At 39.6% G+C, this 17,874-nt stretch overlaps 1 protein-coding gene across 3 annotated transcripts in view; it reads left to right on the top strand.

The window, feature by feature from the left end:
• Positions 1-1,641: 1,641 nt before the first annotated feature.
• Positions 1,642-17,874, top strand: part of exoc2 (exocyst complex component 2) — a 54,923-nt gene continuing 38,690 nt past the window's right edge. Inside the window, exons 1-5 of one of the 3 annotated variants that reach the window (XM_077594715.1) lie at positions 1,642-1,699; positions 13,334-13,486; positions 14,091-14,267; positions 14,670-14,796; positions 15,546-15,659. In XM_077594715.1, coding sequence (XP_077450841.1) covers positions 13,369-13,486; positions 14,091-14,267; positions 14,670-14,796; positions 15,546-15,659 — 536 coding nt within the window. In that variant the 5' untranslated portion in view covers positions 1,642-1,699; positions 13,334-13,368. Of the gene's footprint in view, positions 1,700-7,786; positions 7,805-11,183; positions 11,522-13,333; positions 13,487-14,090; positions 14,268-14,669; positions 14,797-15,545; positions 15,660-17,874 lie in introns of those variants that run through there. The other 2 variants (XM_077594718.1, XM_077594717.1) reach the window with 2 other exon arrangements.

Genomic DNA, 17,874 nt, shown 5'->3' with positions numbered 1-17,874 from the left:
ATTAGATATTAATACATTAAAGCATTTTCAAATGCTTATAACTAATATTTGATAAATACACTTCTTGATAAGTGTGCTTGAACCTTTGTATGGATGCAAAGGGGTGATTCTACTTCGCGTTTTTTTTTTCATTATCACGGCCATGTCTGGTCTACATTATGCGCGATATTTGAGGGATTACTGTATTTGTATTTGTACCTGTATCTGTTCAACTGTCTAAATTATCTGTAATTATGGCATGTTTATTTAATAATTACCGCAACTTTTGATAAATCCATTCAATGTCACTCTGAATTAGAATGCCGCTGTAATTAAAACAATAGTCCAAAATAAGCCACAACCACTTTTCTGGTTCTGGTCCCGCCCCCTCTGAGTAAAGATACGGATACAGGTCATTTAGAGATGGTTGAACAGATACAGGTGCAGATAAGATAGTGCTGTATTCACTCTTCCCGAATATTTACCATTCAGTATTAAGTGGGGGCCTCTGACCCAATGGAAATGGGGTGAAAGCTAAACGCATGTGATGCTAATTTTGCCTCTGGTTCAAACCTGTGTGGTAAAATCTCTCCTCAATCATGTTCCTCCTCCTCTCACCAATTTGATTGTTGTATTCATGATTTGTCACCTAATAAAGTCTGGTCTACCGTTTTCCATTGTCATATCTCATATTTTCTCATAAACCCCATGATGGAATCATTAGATCTACGATTTCAACTATGCAGGTGCAAACTCCAAAAATTGTTTTGAAAGGTGGTGAATCCCAACCCTAATCCTTAGCAGCTCGTGGGCCGAGTGGTTAGTGCATCAGCCTCATAGCAAATCCTGGTGCCTGGTTTAGATAGGCTTGAATGTTCTCCTCGGGCTTTCATGAGTTTTCTCCTGGTATTGGTGTTTCAACACACATCCCAAATAACATGCACGATGGGCTGGTTAGACAATCTAAATTACCCCTCGGTATGAGTGTGAGCGTGAATTTCCATTTATACCCATACCCAATTTTTGTGCATTAATTTATTGATTATTTTTTATGTGTCGCAGCTGTAGCTGCAGTAGAGGTTTTATAGCCATAAAATAGTTTTTGAGGGTTGGATTGATACGTTGAAGGCGCTACCAGAAAATTCACCGCCCGCCACTGATAAATATATATATTCGATGGCGATAGAAAAGAAGGAAGAAAGAAAGGAGGATGGATATTGTGTACAGATAAAAATGATTTTTGGTGAGGCTATATTCCTAAATAATATTTCAATTGTGGGCCCGGTTCTGATATCTGAAAAGCTCCAGTGCTTGCAATGTTTGTATTTAATCACTAAATGCTGCTAGGAAGTGGATTTTACCCTATTTTAGTGCAATTTTTGCCATTTCGCCATTGACGTCCATCTCTGTCTTTTCCCTGGCCCGGTTGTAATGTCTGAAAAGCTCCAGTATTTGTATTTAATTATTAAATGCTGCTAGGAAGAGGATTTTACCCATTTTTTTGCATTGATTTATTGATTATTTTTTATGTGTCGCAGCTGTAGCTGCCGTCGAGGTTTTATAGCCATAAAATAGTTTTTGAGGGTTGGATTGATTCGTTGAAGGCGAAAGTTTTTTTTTTTTTACAAAAACTTATTTTGAAAGCCTCGCGTGAAGACGGATATCCGGAAATGAGCCCTGAATACAGGAAACAGAGGCGACAGGTCCACTGCGTTAAATAGTAAGTTATCAACTCATCTATGTGCAATGTTAAAATACACAGTCGTTACTGCATGACAGATTACATGTTACGTAGTATTTTTAGGCATATAATGGACAAACTTTAAAAGATAACAAATGAATACAATCGCTACGAAATTTGAATCTAGCATATAAAATCTCAACAATGCATATCTTCCCGATGTTTTAAAATCATTGACAACAAATTGTTCGTCTTAGTGTTGTGGGGAGAATGGAAAGAGTTCATTTGCTTTTTGAGAGAGGCACATTCTCTTTAATGTTAGTATTTATTCCACCCATAAACGGATACATACCAGTAAAGTACACTACATATTTAATCTAAAAGATGAATTATTTTAAGGTATAGTTTTAAGTACCGCTTATGTGACTTAACAATCTACATCTGTGTTGTAAGACAACTGAAGTATGACTTCTCTATAGATAGAGCTGGGCGATATGACAAAAATTGTTGTCACGATAAAAAAAAAACAGTCTATCGACAATTCATCTCGATAACTGTCAGGATTTTATTTCATATTATTACATCAACTTTTCCCGTATTTTGGACGTTTTTTTGTTATCATTTCAAAGTGTGTACACCGTCTAACATCTTTTGTATGGGATTTTTTCAAAGTATATATTTTTTGTAAAACCGATCTTGTTTTACCCATTTCAAATTTAATCCGGGTCCTCTCGGTCACTGGTAGCAGACGAAAACGTCATGGTCGACTGCTAATAGTCATCCTTTAAGGCCCAAGGGTGTTAAACCGGTCCTCAAAGGGCTGCAGTGGGTGCAGGTTTTCATTCCAACTCAACAAGAGGATACCTTTGGCAAGTGTAATCAGTTACCGTATTTTCACGACTATAAGGCGCACATAAAAGTCTTAAATTTTCTCCAAAATAGACAGGGTGCCTAATAATCCAGTGTGCTTCATATATGGACCAATACTAAAATTGTTATCACGATAAAATAAAATGAATCAGTAGATACGGTACACCGACTCTCTTTTCCCGTAGACAAAGTACTGTGCAGTGACTGCTGGGATATGTTGTAGTTCTTTTGTCAATACACCCAATGGATTGTGGCCTGTATACATCAACATCAATACAGCTTGACAAAGCATGGAAAGCACTGTTGGAAAAGTTACGCTAGCTACCAGCTAGCTACTATTTGCGAATGTATTTTGGCCTGTATACATCGACATCAATACAGCTTGACAAAGCATGGAAAGCACCGTTGGAAAAGTTACACTAGCTACCAACTAGCTACTATTGGCGAATGGATTGTGGCCGCCTGGACGAACGTATAAAACTCAGCGTTTTCGATGCCTACCGTAATTACTCGAATATAACGCGCACTCGAAAATAACACGCAGGTAATTTTGGGCCAAAAATATCTGGAAAAACGCAGTCATCGAATATAGTGCGCACCTGAAATTTCCCGCTGACGAAAATCAGAAATCTTACCTTTTTTTCTTCGTTTCACGATTGTTTTGTTCAAACAAATTTATTCATTAGAATCCTTCAAATGAAGAGTTCCTCTCTCTCTTTGTCTGTCCTCTTGTTATGATCACGCCGCGTCGCTGGGTCGTCGCAGCGCGATCGGGGGCATCTGTTACGGTCGCGCCGCGTTGTGCAAATGCAGGAAGCAGGAGAGGACGAGGCATTCAGCGTGATACGGAGTCCTTTAATGAATCAACCAAGGCGTGGAAACAAACGTGGCCGCATGCGGCGCGCATACGGACAGAGGCAACAGAATAACGACAGCTAGCGACCGCTAGCAACCGCTAACAACAGTCAATGATAGTCAACGATAGTGAACGATCCGGCGATGTGTGATGACGCGTCGCTACTTAAACACAGGAAACGAAAGCAATCAATGGATTGGCTACAGCCGGTATGCGTCAACTTCCTCTTCCTCCCACAACACATCATCCGATTGGCTTTACGAGATGACGTAAAATCCGTGCGTCGGCTGTACGAGATGACGTAAAATCCGTGCGTCAAAGTGAGTTTGACAATGCTTTTTTCGATCGAAAATTTGTAATTTATTTTAGTTATTGATTATAACACGCACCCCCAACTATTGGAATTAATTATATAGCAAAAATCAGCGTGTTATATTCGAGTAATTACGGTAATTTGGACAATTGTTCAATTCAGACACAGAAAATGAGGACTTTGATGGATTTGTGGGTGATGATGACGTGAGTAAGTTGTGAAAAGGCTAAATAAAGTATAACCAAACTCAGTTTTGCTTCCGTTGCCTTTTTAAAAACGTGTTTTTAGGGTGTGGGTGTAGCGTGCAAGAACTATGTATCCCAGCAGTCACTGTACACCGGAAACCAGAAAAAGAGTCTGGGGCTGCTTCCGGTAGCCAGCGCTATTGTGGTTAGATATTCATATATAATATATAACATATATGCGTCTAAAAAAACGTGCGTCCTTTGTGTGTTTAAAATACAGAAATAGCACTCGTTACTGACACTGCGGCTAAAAATACGATGCGCCATATAGTCGTGAAAATACGGTAATTAAAGTCAGGTGCTACTTATTTTAGAAGACACCTGATTGGTTAAAATGTCGGCACTGGATCGGTTGGAACAAAGACCAGGACCCACTGTGACCCTCGGCGGAATCGGTTTGACACATGTGCTTTAAGCTTTTCACTCGTCCGCCTTATCACCGTCAGCAAGCAATTTACCCAGACAGTCAAGCTGTCAGCGTCAAACAGCAATATCTACAGAATCCTAGTAGTTTTAGACTTTTAACTGTGTAGATATGCACCGCGTTGCATGTGTACGTTTTTTTATTGCTTAATAAGGGGAGAAATTGGCTGATGTTGACAGGTATGTTACTTACTAACACATCTTTTTTCCTTCAAATTTTAAACTTCAAACTTATGTGAATAAGTAAACAAATTACTTTCCTCATTATTCAATTATGAAAGTAACTGTTACCTATATAAGAAAATAATATAAAATATGGAGATTTTTACAAGTATTTTGTCGTTGTGTTTTGCAATAAAGATAAGACAACTCCCTCCTTACTCGCTGGAAAGTAAAGAATAAAACCTGCAGAAATTTTGACAGGCGTCAACCTCAGCCAATTTCCCTTATTAAGCGATAATAAAATGCAACACGGCAGATATTTATTCAAAATAGGGCGCACTTAAAAGTCAAAAATTTCCCCCAAAGTGGACGTAGTGCACAATCAGTTGGTGCGCTTTTTGTATGCACTAAATTCAGATTTCTGTATGACGCTGACTGCTTGACTGTCTGGGCACATTGCTTGCTGATGCGCTATATTTATATACTGTGTTGTCACATCTATAAAACGGTAGTTAAAAGGGAGACGGGTGAAAGGAGAACGCACGTGTGCATATCATGCTTAAAGCATCACAATACAGACGCTCCCCTACTTACGAACATTCAACTTACGAACAACGGTACATACGAACATGTCTGCAAATTGCGTTTAAGTCCAAAAATGTTCGCAAGTACAATTTTGTATTTCGCCTTTTTCGGAGTAGTACTTCTTTCCGCCGCTAATACCGACGCCTGGCGCTGTGAGAGCTCAGCTCACCCAGCATCTACCTTCTTCTTCGTTGCAATGCGGAAGTGCGTGAATGTATCTCCAGTGTGCAAAGAACCTTTTTCATTTGTATCATTAAATATCTCATGCATCCAATATTGAATATGGTTGGTAAAAAGCTAAAGGCTTCTATTGAGGGAGTTGCAAGGAAGAGGCAAGCCATTTCATTTGAAACGAGTGGCAATAATAACGAAGCTTGATGCGCGTGAGAGTGGTGAGCGTTTCACGGGCATTGAATCGTTCGACCGTCAGTACCATTTATAAACAGAAAGATCGAGCAGCAGGACCCAAATATTGAACGTTGCACAAAGTTTGCAAATCAATTGAGTGATGCCATACAGTGCTACCGCATCATTTATGATGAAAAAAAAGAAGAAAACTGCAATTGTCATTAGGTCGCTTCTTTTGGCCAGTTTCTAATACGTAAATCTCTCTATCTCTCTCTACAGTACTGTACATATTCTCTCCATTTTATTAAATGTTTTTTTTCTTCAGTACAAACCAATGCGTGTTACTTATACAAGCCTTAAACATACAAATGCACTTATATAAACCTTCAATATACTTATATCGGCCTTAAACATAAATTATAATACAAAATATAGCACTGAATCAACTTACAAACAAATTCAACTTATGAACAATCGCTCGGAACCAATTGCGTTCGTAAGTAGGGAAGCGTCTGTATTAGCAGTCGGCGATGACGTTTTCGTCTGCTACCAGGGACCGAGACGATCCGGATTCGAGCCGAAATGGGTAAAATTAGATCGTTTTTACAAAAAAAAGGGCTTAAAATAATTCCCGCACAAAAGTTGTTATACCGCATACACAATTTGAAATGATCAAAATAGTATCAAAAACGTGCAAGTTGACAGATATGTTATCAGCTTCACTTGACCTTCATCGCACTGCACGAGTCTCTCATTTCTTTTTTTTGGATTAAAATCAAGTGTTGAAAAGCTATTGTCATTTTTAGTACACTTCTTAGAGAATTTACACATTTATTATATATGTACCGTATTTACTCGCATATAAGCCGCCTGCACGTATAAGCTGCACCCTAAAAATTGCCTTAAAATTGTTGAATTTTACAATTTCTCGTGTATAAGCCGCCCCTGATACCCAATTTTCACCTCCATATTCATGTATTTAATAGGGAGTACAAATCTGTTACTTTGAAGGGAAAATCTTAAGAAAAATCATCACCCGTTGTATTTCTGAGATACTGCATGAATCAAAAGCACATTATTAGGGTCAATATCATAAGGAAGTTAATATGCCTGTCTTTGTAAATGCAAAATATCAAATTATTTAATTTGAAAAAATAAATAAGTCAAACTTGATGCCTCAGGTTACGAAAGCTTTTTAGATGCAAATGAGTGCCTTGAGATACGAAAAAGATCCAAGTTACGAAATCCTCCAAAAAATACCGTATTTACTCGCATATAAGCCGCAGCCTTAAAATTGCCTTAAAATTGTCGAATTTTACAATTTCTCGCATATAAGTCACCCCTGATTCACAATTTTCACCTCCATTTTTATGGTTTTAATAGGGAGTGCAAATGTGTTACTTTGAAGAGAAAATCTTAAGAAAAATCATCACCCGTTGTATTTCTGAGATACTGTATGAATCAAAAGCACATTATCAGGGTCAATAGCATAAGGAAGTTAATATGCCTGTCTTTGTAAATGCAAAATATCAAATTATTCAATTTGAAAAAAGAAATAAATCTATCTAGATGAGAACCCAATGCTTTCTAATTACAGAAATTACAATTTTCCCGTCACTGCTCGCTCGGGGCACAGCCATCTTACCTTGGTCGGGGCGCGGCCATCTTACATAGGGCGCTGCCGTCTAAACCTAGTTTAACGTGCTCTGACTGGCCAGACGCGAGTAGCCTTGATTTTGAAATAAAACAAAATTCCACTTTGATTTTTTTATTTCTTGTTCGAAAGTGGCAACTATTGGAGTAATATGAGCCATTGAAATAATTGAGATATTTTAACATTAAAAGCAATATGCCTGCCACAACATTTCTTTTCTCGTAAGAAAATTTTCATTTCTGTAATTAGAAAGCATCAGCTTCTCATCAAGATACACTTTTCCAATTAAACAATTTTATATTTTGCATTTACAAAGACGGGCATATTAACTTCCTTATGATATTGAATAATAATGTGCTTTTGATTCATACAGTATCTCAGAAATACAACGGGTGATGATTTTTCTTAAGATTTTCTCTTCAAAGTAACACATTTGCACTCCCTATTAAAACGATGAATATGGAGGTATAAAATGTGAATCAGGGGGCGGCTTATACATGAGAAATTGTAAAATTCGACAATTTTAAGGCAATTTTAAGAGTGCGGCTTGTACGCGCAGGCGGCTTATATGTAATGTATATTTAAATATTAATACATTACAGCAGAGGCACTCATTACGTCGCCTCGAGCGAGGTTTGCCCCGCGACCCGGACCCGGCCGAAAACAGGCAGCGACCCGGTACGTCGAGGTATGATACGTCATCCCTACACGTATGTGAGGATGCTGCTGGCTGGCCTCATAGTAAAGCCTACCATTATCAATAAGTTCAACCGTCCTCATCCTTTAAAAAACAAAATTTACATACGTTTGCACCGTCATTTTCACCAATGATGCCAAAAAAGAGGAGTTCTCATTTCGTACCCAAAAGCACCAAGATGGCAGCACAATCTTCTGCATTCCAAAGTAGTGGCGAGGCTTGTACCTTGGCGGGATCTCATGATTCTGCATCTATATCAGGGGTCTCAAACTCAATTTACCTGGGGGCCGCTAGAGGCCGAGTCTGGGTGAAACTGGGCCGCATCAGGATTTCCACAAGAAAAGCGCTGATAAAACATTCCAACGTTATCAAATATCTTTATTTTTTAACAAAAAATAATGAATTAAATAAATTAACTTAAAGATAAATAAAAAATAAATCAATCAGTAATACAAAAATAAAATAATAATAATGAGCATACAGTAGATATTCACTGGCTGGCTAAGTAGAGAAAATGAATCATTTTTATTCCGTTTCAAATGTCTGTATTAACAGCTCTTTAACCTTTAACTTTCTGAACTTGAATGGAACATTGAACATGAAATATTCTGAACACGGCTTCTCTTGCCTACTCCTTGCTGCTAGAGACCTGGCAGCGCTTCTTCTCACATAGCTGAGTCACATTTGGCTTGAGGGAGGAAGCAGTGGAGACCCTCAGTAGAGCTTGAAGATGCTCATCAGTAAGTCTGGACCTGTACTTGGACTTATTGAAGTTCAAGGTGGAGAAGAGCTTCTCACACAAGTATGTGATCCCAAAAAGGCACATGGTCGGCTTGAACATTTGGGAAAGTTCAGGGAAGCTGGGGGTCAACTCTCTCAAAAATTGCCCAAGCTTGTCTGCTTCTCCACTCACCTCCCTGAACTTGGCTTTGAGTGCAGAGTTGCACTGCAGGTCAATGAGCTCCATTTGAAGCTCAGGAGGGGCATCTTGCACATCAAAAGAGAAGGGGTCCGCAAAAATTTGAAATGTGGCTTTGTGTGTCTTGAAGTCTGCAAATCTGTGATCAAATTCCTCCTTTAGCTTCGAAAGGGCCTCAACATACTTCTCACCACTGAATGGTGTGCCTGCATCCACGAGAGCCTTGCATGCTGGGAAATGGCAAAGGTTTGCCTGAGAGAGCTGGGCTTTCCATAACACAAGTTTAGTGCAGAATGCTCTCACGTTGTCATAGGCAGCACTGACAAGTTGCCCCTGGCCTTGTAGCTTCTTGTTCAGTACATTAAGCTCATGTGTGATATCAACAAGAAAAGCCAAGTCCATGAGCCATTTGGGATCACTTAGCACAGGAACAGCAACCCCGTCTATCTCCATGAAGTCTTTTACTTCTGCTCTCAACTCAAAAAATCTCTTCAACACTTTTCCCCTGCTGAGCCAACATACCTCAGTGAAGTAGAGCACATCCCCATATTCTGACTCCATTTCCTCTAAAAAAGCACGTAACCTTCTGTGCTTAAGCCCCTGGATCTGATTTGGTTGATGCATTTCACAACGACAGACATCACATTGTCAAACTTCAGGCATCTGCTGCAAAGGGCCTGCTGATGGATAATGCAGTGCAGAGCTATGGCCTCCTCCACACCCTCCTCTTCCAGTTATTTTTGAACAAGTGCTACCAGTCCATTCTTCCTTCCTGTCATTGATGGGGCACCATCGGTTGTTATTCCAACAAATCTCTTCCATGGCAAACCGGGATTCTTAATGGCATCATACAGCTGGTGAAATATTTCCTTAGCGGTGGTCTGGCCATGCATTGGAATTACTGTGAGCAACTCCTCCATTACTTCAAAATTGTCATCAACACCACGGACATATATTGCGAGATGGGCAGTGTCTGTGATGTCTGTGGTGTCATCAAGAGCCACTGAATATACACTGAAACATTGTGCTTTCTCACACAGTTGATCATAAATGTCACTTGACAGGTGAGAAATGCGCTCTGCCACGGTGTTGGCAGAAAGGCTGATGTGGTTGAACTGACTTCTTTTCTGGACAGACAATATGTGCAGCCTGTAAAATGCCCTTTTTGATAAATTCACCTTCTGTGAATGGCTTTCCTGCTTTAGTAATCAACTCACAAACGGCGTAGCTAGCTTCGCCTGCTGCATTACTGTCTTTGGTAGCCTTCTTGAAGAAATCCTGTTGCCTCAGAAGACATGTTTTAAGACTGGCAACCTGGTTGGCTCTCTCATCTCCCTGGTATTTTTCGTACTCCTCAGCATGTCTCGTAGTATAAAGACGTTTCAAAATGTATTCCTTGTGCACCACAACTTTTTCAGTGCAAATGAGACACGTCGGGGTGCCCCTGTGTTCAACAAAGAAATATTGCACTCCCCACTTTTCTTGAAACTGTCTGTACTCATCACCGACCTTTCTCTTCATGACAGGCTTTGAAAGAGACATCTCTGGGGCTCTGTAATATGTTTTTCCAATTGGAATGAGTCTCTGGTTGATCTTTCACTTTCAGTCGCGCGGGTCTGTGGCGTATGCGCACTTTCGCTCTCCGTTTCTCCGTTTCACTCGCGGAAATGGCTACAGACACTGACACAGGCTGGATCACGGATCATAGCGCCTCATTCAGTTCTATGCTGAGAGCAGCGTAGGAGTGTGCGCGCCGAGCGGAGTGATCGGCTTCACGGCTTCTCCTCTGCCCAGCTGATTGGAGGAATGAATGAGTGAGTGAGTGAGCGAGGCACTGGACAGCCCGGCCGATGTCCCGCCCTCCAGAGCCGTATACCTCACTGTGATTGGTTCATTCAGCTCCAAACACAAGTGTCATTCATATCAATCTTGCGGGCCGCACGAACATGAATCTTTCATATTAAGACGGGGGCCGCAAATTATCGTCCCGAGGGCCGCAGTTGGCCCGCGGGCCGCGAGTTTGAGACCCCTGATCTATATTATCAAATAATCTTAAGTAAACAAAGAATGTTTCAATACGTGTCATAGCTTTCATCCGTGTCACAGCCTTCAATCTGTGCCACAGCCTTCATCAGTGTCACAGTCCTGCTGCATCTTTGTCATAGAGAACTTGTATGTCCTTTCTTATAGAGAATTTGTATGTCACGCAATCTTGCCCTAATTAAACAGTTGATGTAGAAGGGGAGTCGTCGGAGATTGGATAACGGAGACAGTAGATGATTGACCGGAGTCTTACGCAGAGTAAATCTGTCTGTTCTCCCTCTGTGCTCTCCTTCTGCAGAAGCGTCAAAATCTCACTCATCTGTCTTGGCATGCTTACTTGTGTTCGACCTTGTGAATGTTTATCGTGGACCGGACATATATCATGGTTACATAGCCCCGACCATGCTCAGATGCCTATTACTGAGAGTGTGGACTTAGCAGAGACAATATCAGCTGTGCGTGTAACTGAAATTTTCCTTTCTCATCCATCCCATCTTTCAAAAGAGAATTTTTTTAATAGCGCAACAATTGTCTTTTGGTTCTTCGCCGGTCCCCCCTGCTTATAAGGATTAATAGATCTGAGCTGCCAACTTCTTCAGAATTTCCGGAGTTTACCCGGACAAGTAACGAAAACTCCGGGACTCCTGACAACCTCCCTAAACTCCAGAAATCCCCAGAAGCATCTGTGCTGCCTTCCCTCCAAGCTCTGTGCCGATACCCCCTGGGAGGTGGGCTGCTTGAACAAGGTAGATCGCTGGAGGTTGGCTACTTTAAAAGAAGATCTTAAAGCAAAAAAGTGTGATCACCCCTGCATTAAAGTATATATATATACATGCGCGCACGCACACACACACACACACACATATATATATATATATATATATATATATATATATATATATATATATATATATACATATATATATATATATATATATACATATATATATATATATATATATATATATATATATATATATATATATATATACTTCTAGGTTTTGTATAGACGTGATAGCACGGAATTATGGTATAGATATAATAATGATCCTACTTCACATTTTTTTTAAATTATTTCGGCGATGTCTGTTCTACATTACCCGTGGAATTCGAGGGAAGACTGTCTATATATATTCAATTCAAATTCTGGGTGTCCTCTGCCTACAGCTCATGGTTATGTGGGATAGTCTTCAGCACCCCCGCAACCCTTGTGAGGATAAGCTGTATGAAGGATCAATATATTCATGAAGCAAATTCACAACTGAAAAAAAGCATATATAAATTATAATCTGAATAAAAGCCTAGCCCTATTTGAATTACATGTACATTTAAATGACACCATTACTTATTTAATTGTGTATGCATTTTGGATTTGTGCAGTACGGATGTCTGTCTGGTTTTGACATAGAGACCTTAGATTTTTTTTAATTGTACGTATATAGGGATCTGATGTCAAAGATATTTTTTATTCCAGTGAATCCTGTGCCAGAGATGTACCTTTTAAAATTGTTTAAAATATTAAAAATAACTTCTATCAATGCTTCTTTACAACCCCCTATTGAATGTGAATGTCTGCGATGTTTATGTGCATGTGCATTTTTTTGTTTTTAATGTGTGTGTGTGTTTGAAAATGTGCACCCTAGTGTTATGGAGAGGGGTCTGGGCAGTGTTCCCGTGTTCATGCACAGCCTCTGGAGTAGAGTAAACACACCAGCTCTTTTCTCATCCTAACCGTCATCAGGCACAGTCTCGGACTATGCCAGAGACCACACACCCAGACCACACACACACACACGCACACACATCCTCTGTATGTTGAACATCTACAGTGTAGATTCTACACACTGACTTGGACCCCTCTGCAGACCCATTCCCATACTACCTCATGCGCAGACCACACAATTTCAATTTAGAATTCCTTAAATGCTATCTACTATCTGAGCCATAATTCTGTCTAGTCTGTGTACTGTTGCGGAGAATTGATCAACGTAAATGTAGGATATTAAATATTTATTTAACGCCCAAGATCTGATGAATATGAGTGAGAGCTAATGCATCTGTGTCGGGTCTTTTTTCTTTCGGTTGTGGGGTGTGTTAGTGATTCTGCCTCTGGTTCTAAACATAATGTGAAAATCTCTCTCTGACATACTTCCTCATCTGACCCACTTTAAAATCTGTATTCCAACTCGTCGCACAATAAAGTCAACGAGTCTCGACTATTTGTAATCATTGACTCGTATGTCACCTGCCGAAATCCTTCCAGTTTGATAAGTCATCAACTTTCCAGAGCCAAAACAATCCAGAAATGATTTTCATTGCACAACTTTAACAACTATGGATATTTATTTGAGTCTTTACGATTGACTATTGAATAACTTTTGACAACATTCAATCATGTAATTAGTGGGGAAAAGTGACAAAAGCAGGACTTCAAGAGAAACGGAAAATTGAGTAACGTTTATTGTCTACCTGCTCTTTTAGACACCATAACTAATACACAGTGCTATATGTTTTTTTAGTGTATGGTTTCAGTGCCAATTGTGTGTGTGTTTTTCCAGGTGTTTTTTTCCCGGCATTCCTGCCTTAGACCAATATGTCCCGTGCACGTCCATCCCCACTTGTGACAGGTATTTCACCCAAGGAGGGTGAGGCCTGGACCAAAGTCACAATACGTGGTGAAAATCTGGGAACAGGCTCAGCTGACCTCATTGGTAATATTTCTTGTATGATCCACCATACACAATATTGTCCCTAACTTTTTTTTAAATCAGATTTTCTTAAACTAGACTATGTATGTATATATGTGTATATATATATATATATATATATATATATATATATATATATATATATATATATATATATTTATATATATATATATATATATATATATTTATATATATATATATATATTTATATATATATATATATATATATATATATATATATATATATATATATATATATATATATTTATATTGCACCGGCTTGCTGTACTGACTAACGCAAAAAAAAAACGGAAAAAATGCAATGCTCTATCCAGTGCTTGTTGAGATCTTTGCACGAGGGAGATGCTGCGAGAAAGACATTGCGCTGAAATTAAAAGCAGCCTTTCGCGTCTCGGCCACCTGACTGTCTCGTATGCTCGTATCTCAAAATTTTTCTCGTATCTTAAGGCAAATATTTGCTCGGACCTTTGACTCAGGTTTCCTCTGACTAAATCTATGTTTCATTTTAAATAAGTGTCTGCTCTACACTGCTGATACTTTTTCCCACTGCGTATCAGTAACTCAAACTTTTCACTTTTTTTTTTAGCTTTGTCGATCTGTGGTCATAACTGCTTGCTAACAGCAGAGTGGATGTCAGCGAGCAAGATAGTGTGTCGGGTGGGCCCTGCAAAAGACGACAAGGGAGAGATCATTGTTACAACAAAGTCTGGAGGTCTTGGGACCTCAACAGTTTCCTTCAAATTGCTTAAGCCTGAGAGGATTGGTAAGACGACAAACTCGACAATGAAGTAGAGTTTCAAGCATGAAAAACTGTAAAATTGAATATGATCTGAGTCATAATATAAAAGATACAGATGAATAGTTTCAAGGGTAGTTGCTGCCATCTGTTAAAACAAACAAAATTGATTAAATCCATAATTTTCTTGACCAAATTTCGTAAATCCTGTTAAATTCCACTATTACAGGAAAAAGGAAAGGATTTTCCTAGTCCATCAATAACTAACTCTGTATTACTATTTTGTTTTTCTTAATATTTGTAGGTATATGCTTGTTCTGAGACAAACACATGTTATGAAGAGTATTAATGATTTGGGCAATTTCATTTTTATTATCACAATTGTGTCTTGTTGTTTTTGTTGAGAACACGAACTTGTCCTGCTTCCAGGTATTTTAGACCAATCGGCTGTGTGGGTGGATGAACTTAACTACTATGACATGAGGACGGACCGCAACAAAGGCATTTCACCTCTTTCCCTCCGACCCAACAATCCGCTGGGTATCGAGACAGACAAGTACAACTTCAGAACACACCAAAGCACCTGAAACATTGTCATAGACAAACCATTCATACACGTAGTCTAGGTTTACATCACAAGAGAACCAAGCTCTCCACATATAGAGCTTTTGAAATCTGCAGCAATTGTGGCAGCTGCTCCTGACCACAGCACTATGAGTGAAAATATGAGTGTAACTCTGTGTAAATCATTTTGATTGAACTTTGGAAATAAGACCAGCACATACCAATTGCAAAATAGATCCTATCATTTAGCACAGTTGACAATAATGGATTCAAGTCAATGGATGAAATTAACTCAGTTACCAACTCTCCTGACATATAGGGTCCAAGGGGTATTTAAAAAGTTAGAATGAACTATAATAAAATGCTTTATAATTTAGTTCCTGGGGGGAGCCCAAAAGGCCTCAAGATTCTTGAACAATCAGCAATTAGATAGCAAGGTATACATCATAATTATTTACTTAGATAAAACAGTGTGTTATTTTGCATACCATTATTTCCTAGCCATCTTCAACATTGGATTTCTTTCCATAATATTTCTAAGTGTTCTACAATTTTGATCTCAAACACAAAAGTATGCATAGGAGGGGTGTATCTGTTAAAGATGAATCTTTAAAAAGAAAAAAAACAGGCAATTTGTGTTATTTCACACTCATTTGTTGGTTTAAACTCCAATTTCCTTCATGACTTTTAAATGAAAAGTTTGGACTCTGCTAAGCACTTTTTCCTTATTTCTTTCAATAGAGGAAAGTTACCATTGAAAGACATTGAGATGACATTTCCAGGGATGAGTGGGGACTTCACCAGTGAGAACTTTTCTGCCACCTGGTATCTCATTGAAAACCACGCAGGCACAAGGTACAAGCCTCCCCATCATTACTGAACTAAGCAAATTTTTGTAACTAGAGATGCACCATTGCCACATATTTTTCAGATAGGTGTACAAATGGAAGTACTTGCGGTTCAGTTCTGGACAAAACCAAAGACTGATAGATAAGGATTGTTTAAATCTGAAGAAAAAAAAACGTGTTTAATAAAGTGAAAAGAGACAGATTTTCATTTTTCGATGTTTGATAGAGGCTTAAAATGTGAATAACAATCATTTTTTCCTGGACATAGCCAAACTGGTCGTTGTCAGACAGTTTTAAATGTCAGTGCAATTTTAGCCAATCAAATGCAACTGTGTAAGGCTGCGTTCAGACTTCAATCATATGTGATTCCAATCAGTTTCGTTCTCTCATTCAAATCGAATGAGCTGGTGGTGTGTCTTGAGATTTTTTCAATGCAAAAAATGTGCTGCTGCTCAAAATTGTTTTGGGAAACGCTGATCTGGAAAACATGAATAGATAAAAAATTTGAACTCAAGTTCAGTTGTGACAGGTCGGCCATGTGCATTATAAAGCAAGGGCAAAACGTGTTTTAGTGTTGATAGGGAACCAATGTTACTACAGCAATTTACATAGCTAACCAACAGTTATATTACCTACCTAGATTGCCATTGTTTGTACGTATGCCCCTCCTCGCCCTCTTCTTGAAGTGCAGCACGGACCAAGAACAGTGGGCGAATGCTGGGTTTGTCCCCAGGAATGCCATTTAATAATTAACCAATGTAGCACTGTTTTCCCTCTGCTTCACTGTTTGTTGCTATCCTTAAATTATTTTTATTTTGTCTTTGTCGTGTACTTTATATTTATTGATACACACACATGAGACAAACGTGATTATTATATTATCTGGCTGTTGTCAACAACCTTCAACACCGACTTGTACCTCTTTGGTCCATACTTACAGCATGTTGGTAACATTGACAGCCGCAACTGTTCAACATATTTCACTAACACCACAGTCTTAAATAAATAAATAAAATAAAATCAGACTTAGGCTTGTCATCATCATTGACTAGACAAAAGCCTAATTGTCATCATACCCAGCTGCGTATGACGAAATTGAAAGTGCTTCTCCACAAAGTGCGCTTTTCTCAGGCAAGAGCCCAACCAAGTGATAGTTTCAGACTTGCTGGCATTCTGCCGTGATGGATACATCGCATCACCTCCCGAGCGCAACCAACTCCCGGCGACTGCGAAAAGGTTTGCCTCACCAATGCCAACAAAGAATAAGATGGATCACTTACCTCCCACTGTCTGCCTACTTACCTAGTCAGCCAGCAGGAGGCAGATCGCCGCCCAACGTCCTTCATGTTTCCTCACCCCGAAGTTGTTACACAGAGGGGATTGTGTGTCGTGCTACTGCAATTTAGGGTCCTGATGGCTGTGGGAAAGAAGCTGTCCTTAAGCCTCTTTGTCCGTGCCTTGTGAGACCGGTAGCGCCTGCCAGAGGGAAGCAGCTGGAACAGGTCGTGACCAGGGTGGTCCGGGTCCCCAACAATGTTCCCGGCTCTGCTGAGGTAACGAGGGCTGGCAATATCTTCCAGTGAGGGCAGAGAGCAGCCGACGATCCTCTGGGCAGTGTTGATCACTCTCTGCATGGCCTTTTTGTCTGCTGCCGTGCTTCCAGCGTACCACACTGTGATGCCGTATGCCAGGATGCTCTCCACAGTGACTTACCAGAAGCTTAGTGTCCAAGTTGTTCCTCCTGAGTACCCTCAGGAAAGAGTTTTTATCTTCCACTGGAACTATAGCCATGCCAGTCTGTCTCCTCTTTCATTACTCACTAAATACAATGTTACCTCTAAGTGGTGAAGGATCACAGTATATGTATATGTAAAATTGATGACAGCAATGGCTCCAAGTCAGATTCCTCAAAGAAAAACATCCCGATCTGTGATGTCAAAGTCATGCTATAGGGAGGAAGTGGCTTCCTCCTTCTTTACCTGGAGTTTTCATTATAGCTTTGCCTCTGCATAATGCTGGTCTGTAAGATGGTGGTGATTGTAGGGAAATGTGGTCCAAATCCAGTGTGTGACTGCTCCATTTGTGTACGCATCCCTAATGTTTGTGTACACCCGGTACAGAATGTTATTGTTTCTTCGGCACAAGCTTGTGAAACTTGGGCAGCACCTTCTTGACTCGTGTTGGAGTGGAAAAATGCACAACACACTCTGGTTGCAGACAGG

The sequence above is a fragment of the Stigmatopora argus genome, chromosome 24 (assembly GCF_051989625.1).
Source record: "Stigmatopora argus isolate UIUO_Sarg chromosome 24, RoL_Sarg_1.0, whole genome shotgun sequence".
In the NCBI taxonomy this organism is placed as follows: Eukaryota; Metazoa; Chordata; class Actinopteri; order Syngnathiformes; family Syngnathidae; genus Stigmatopora; species Stigmatopora argus.
This window is presented reverse-complemented; position numbering and strand designations above follow the sequence as displayed.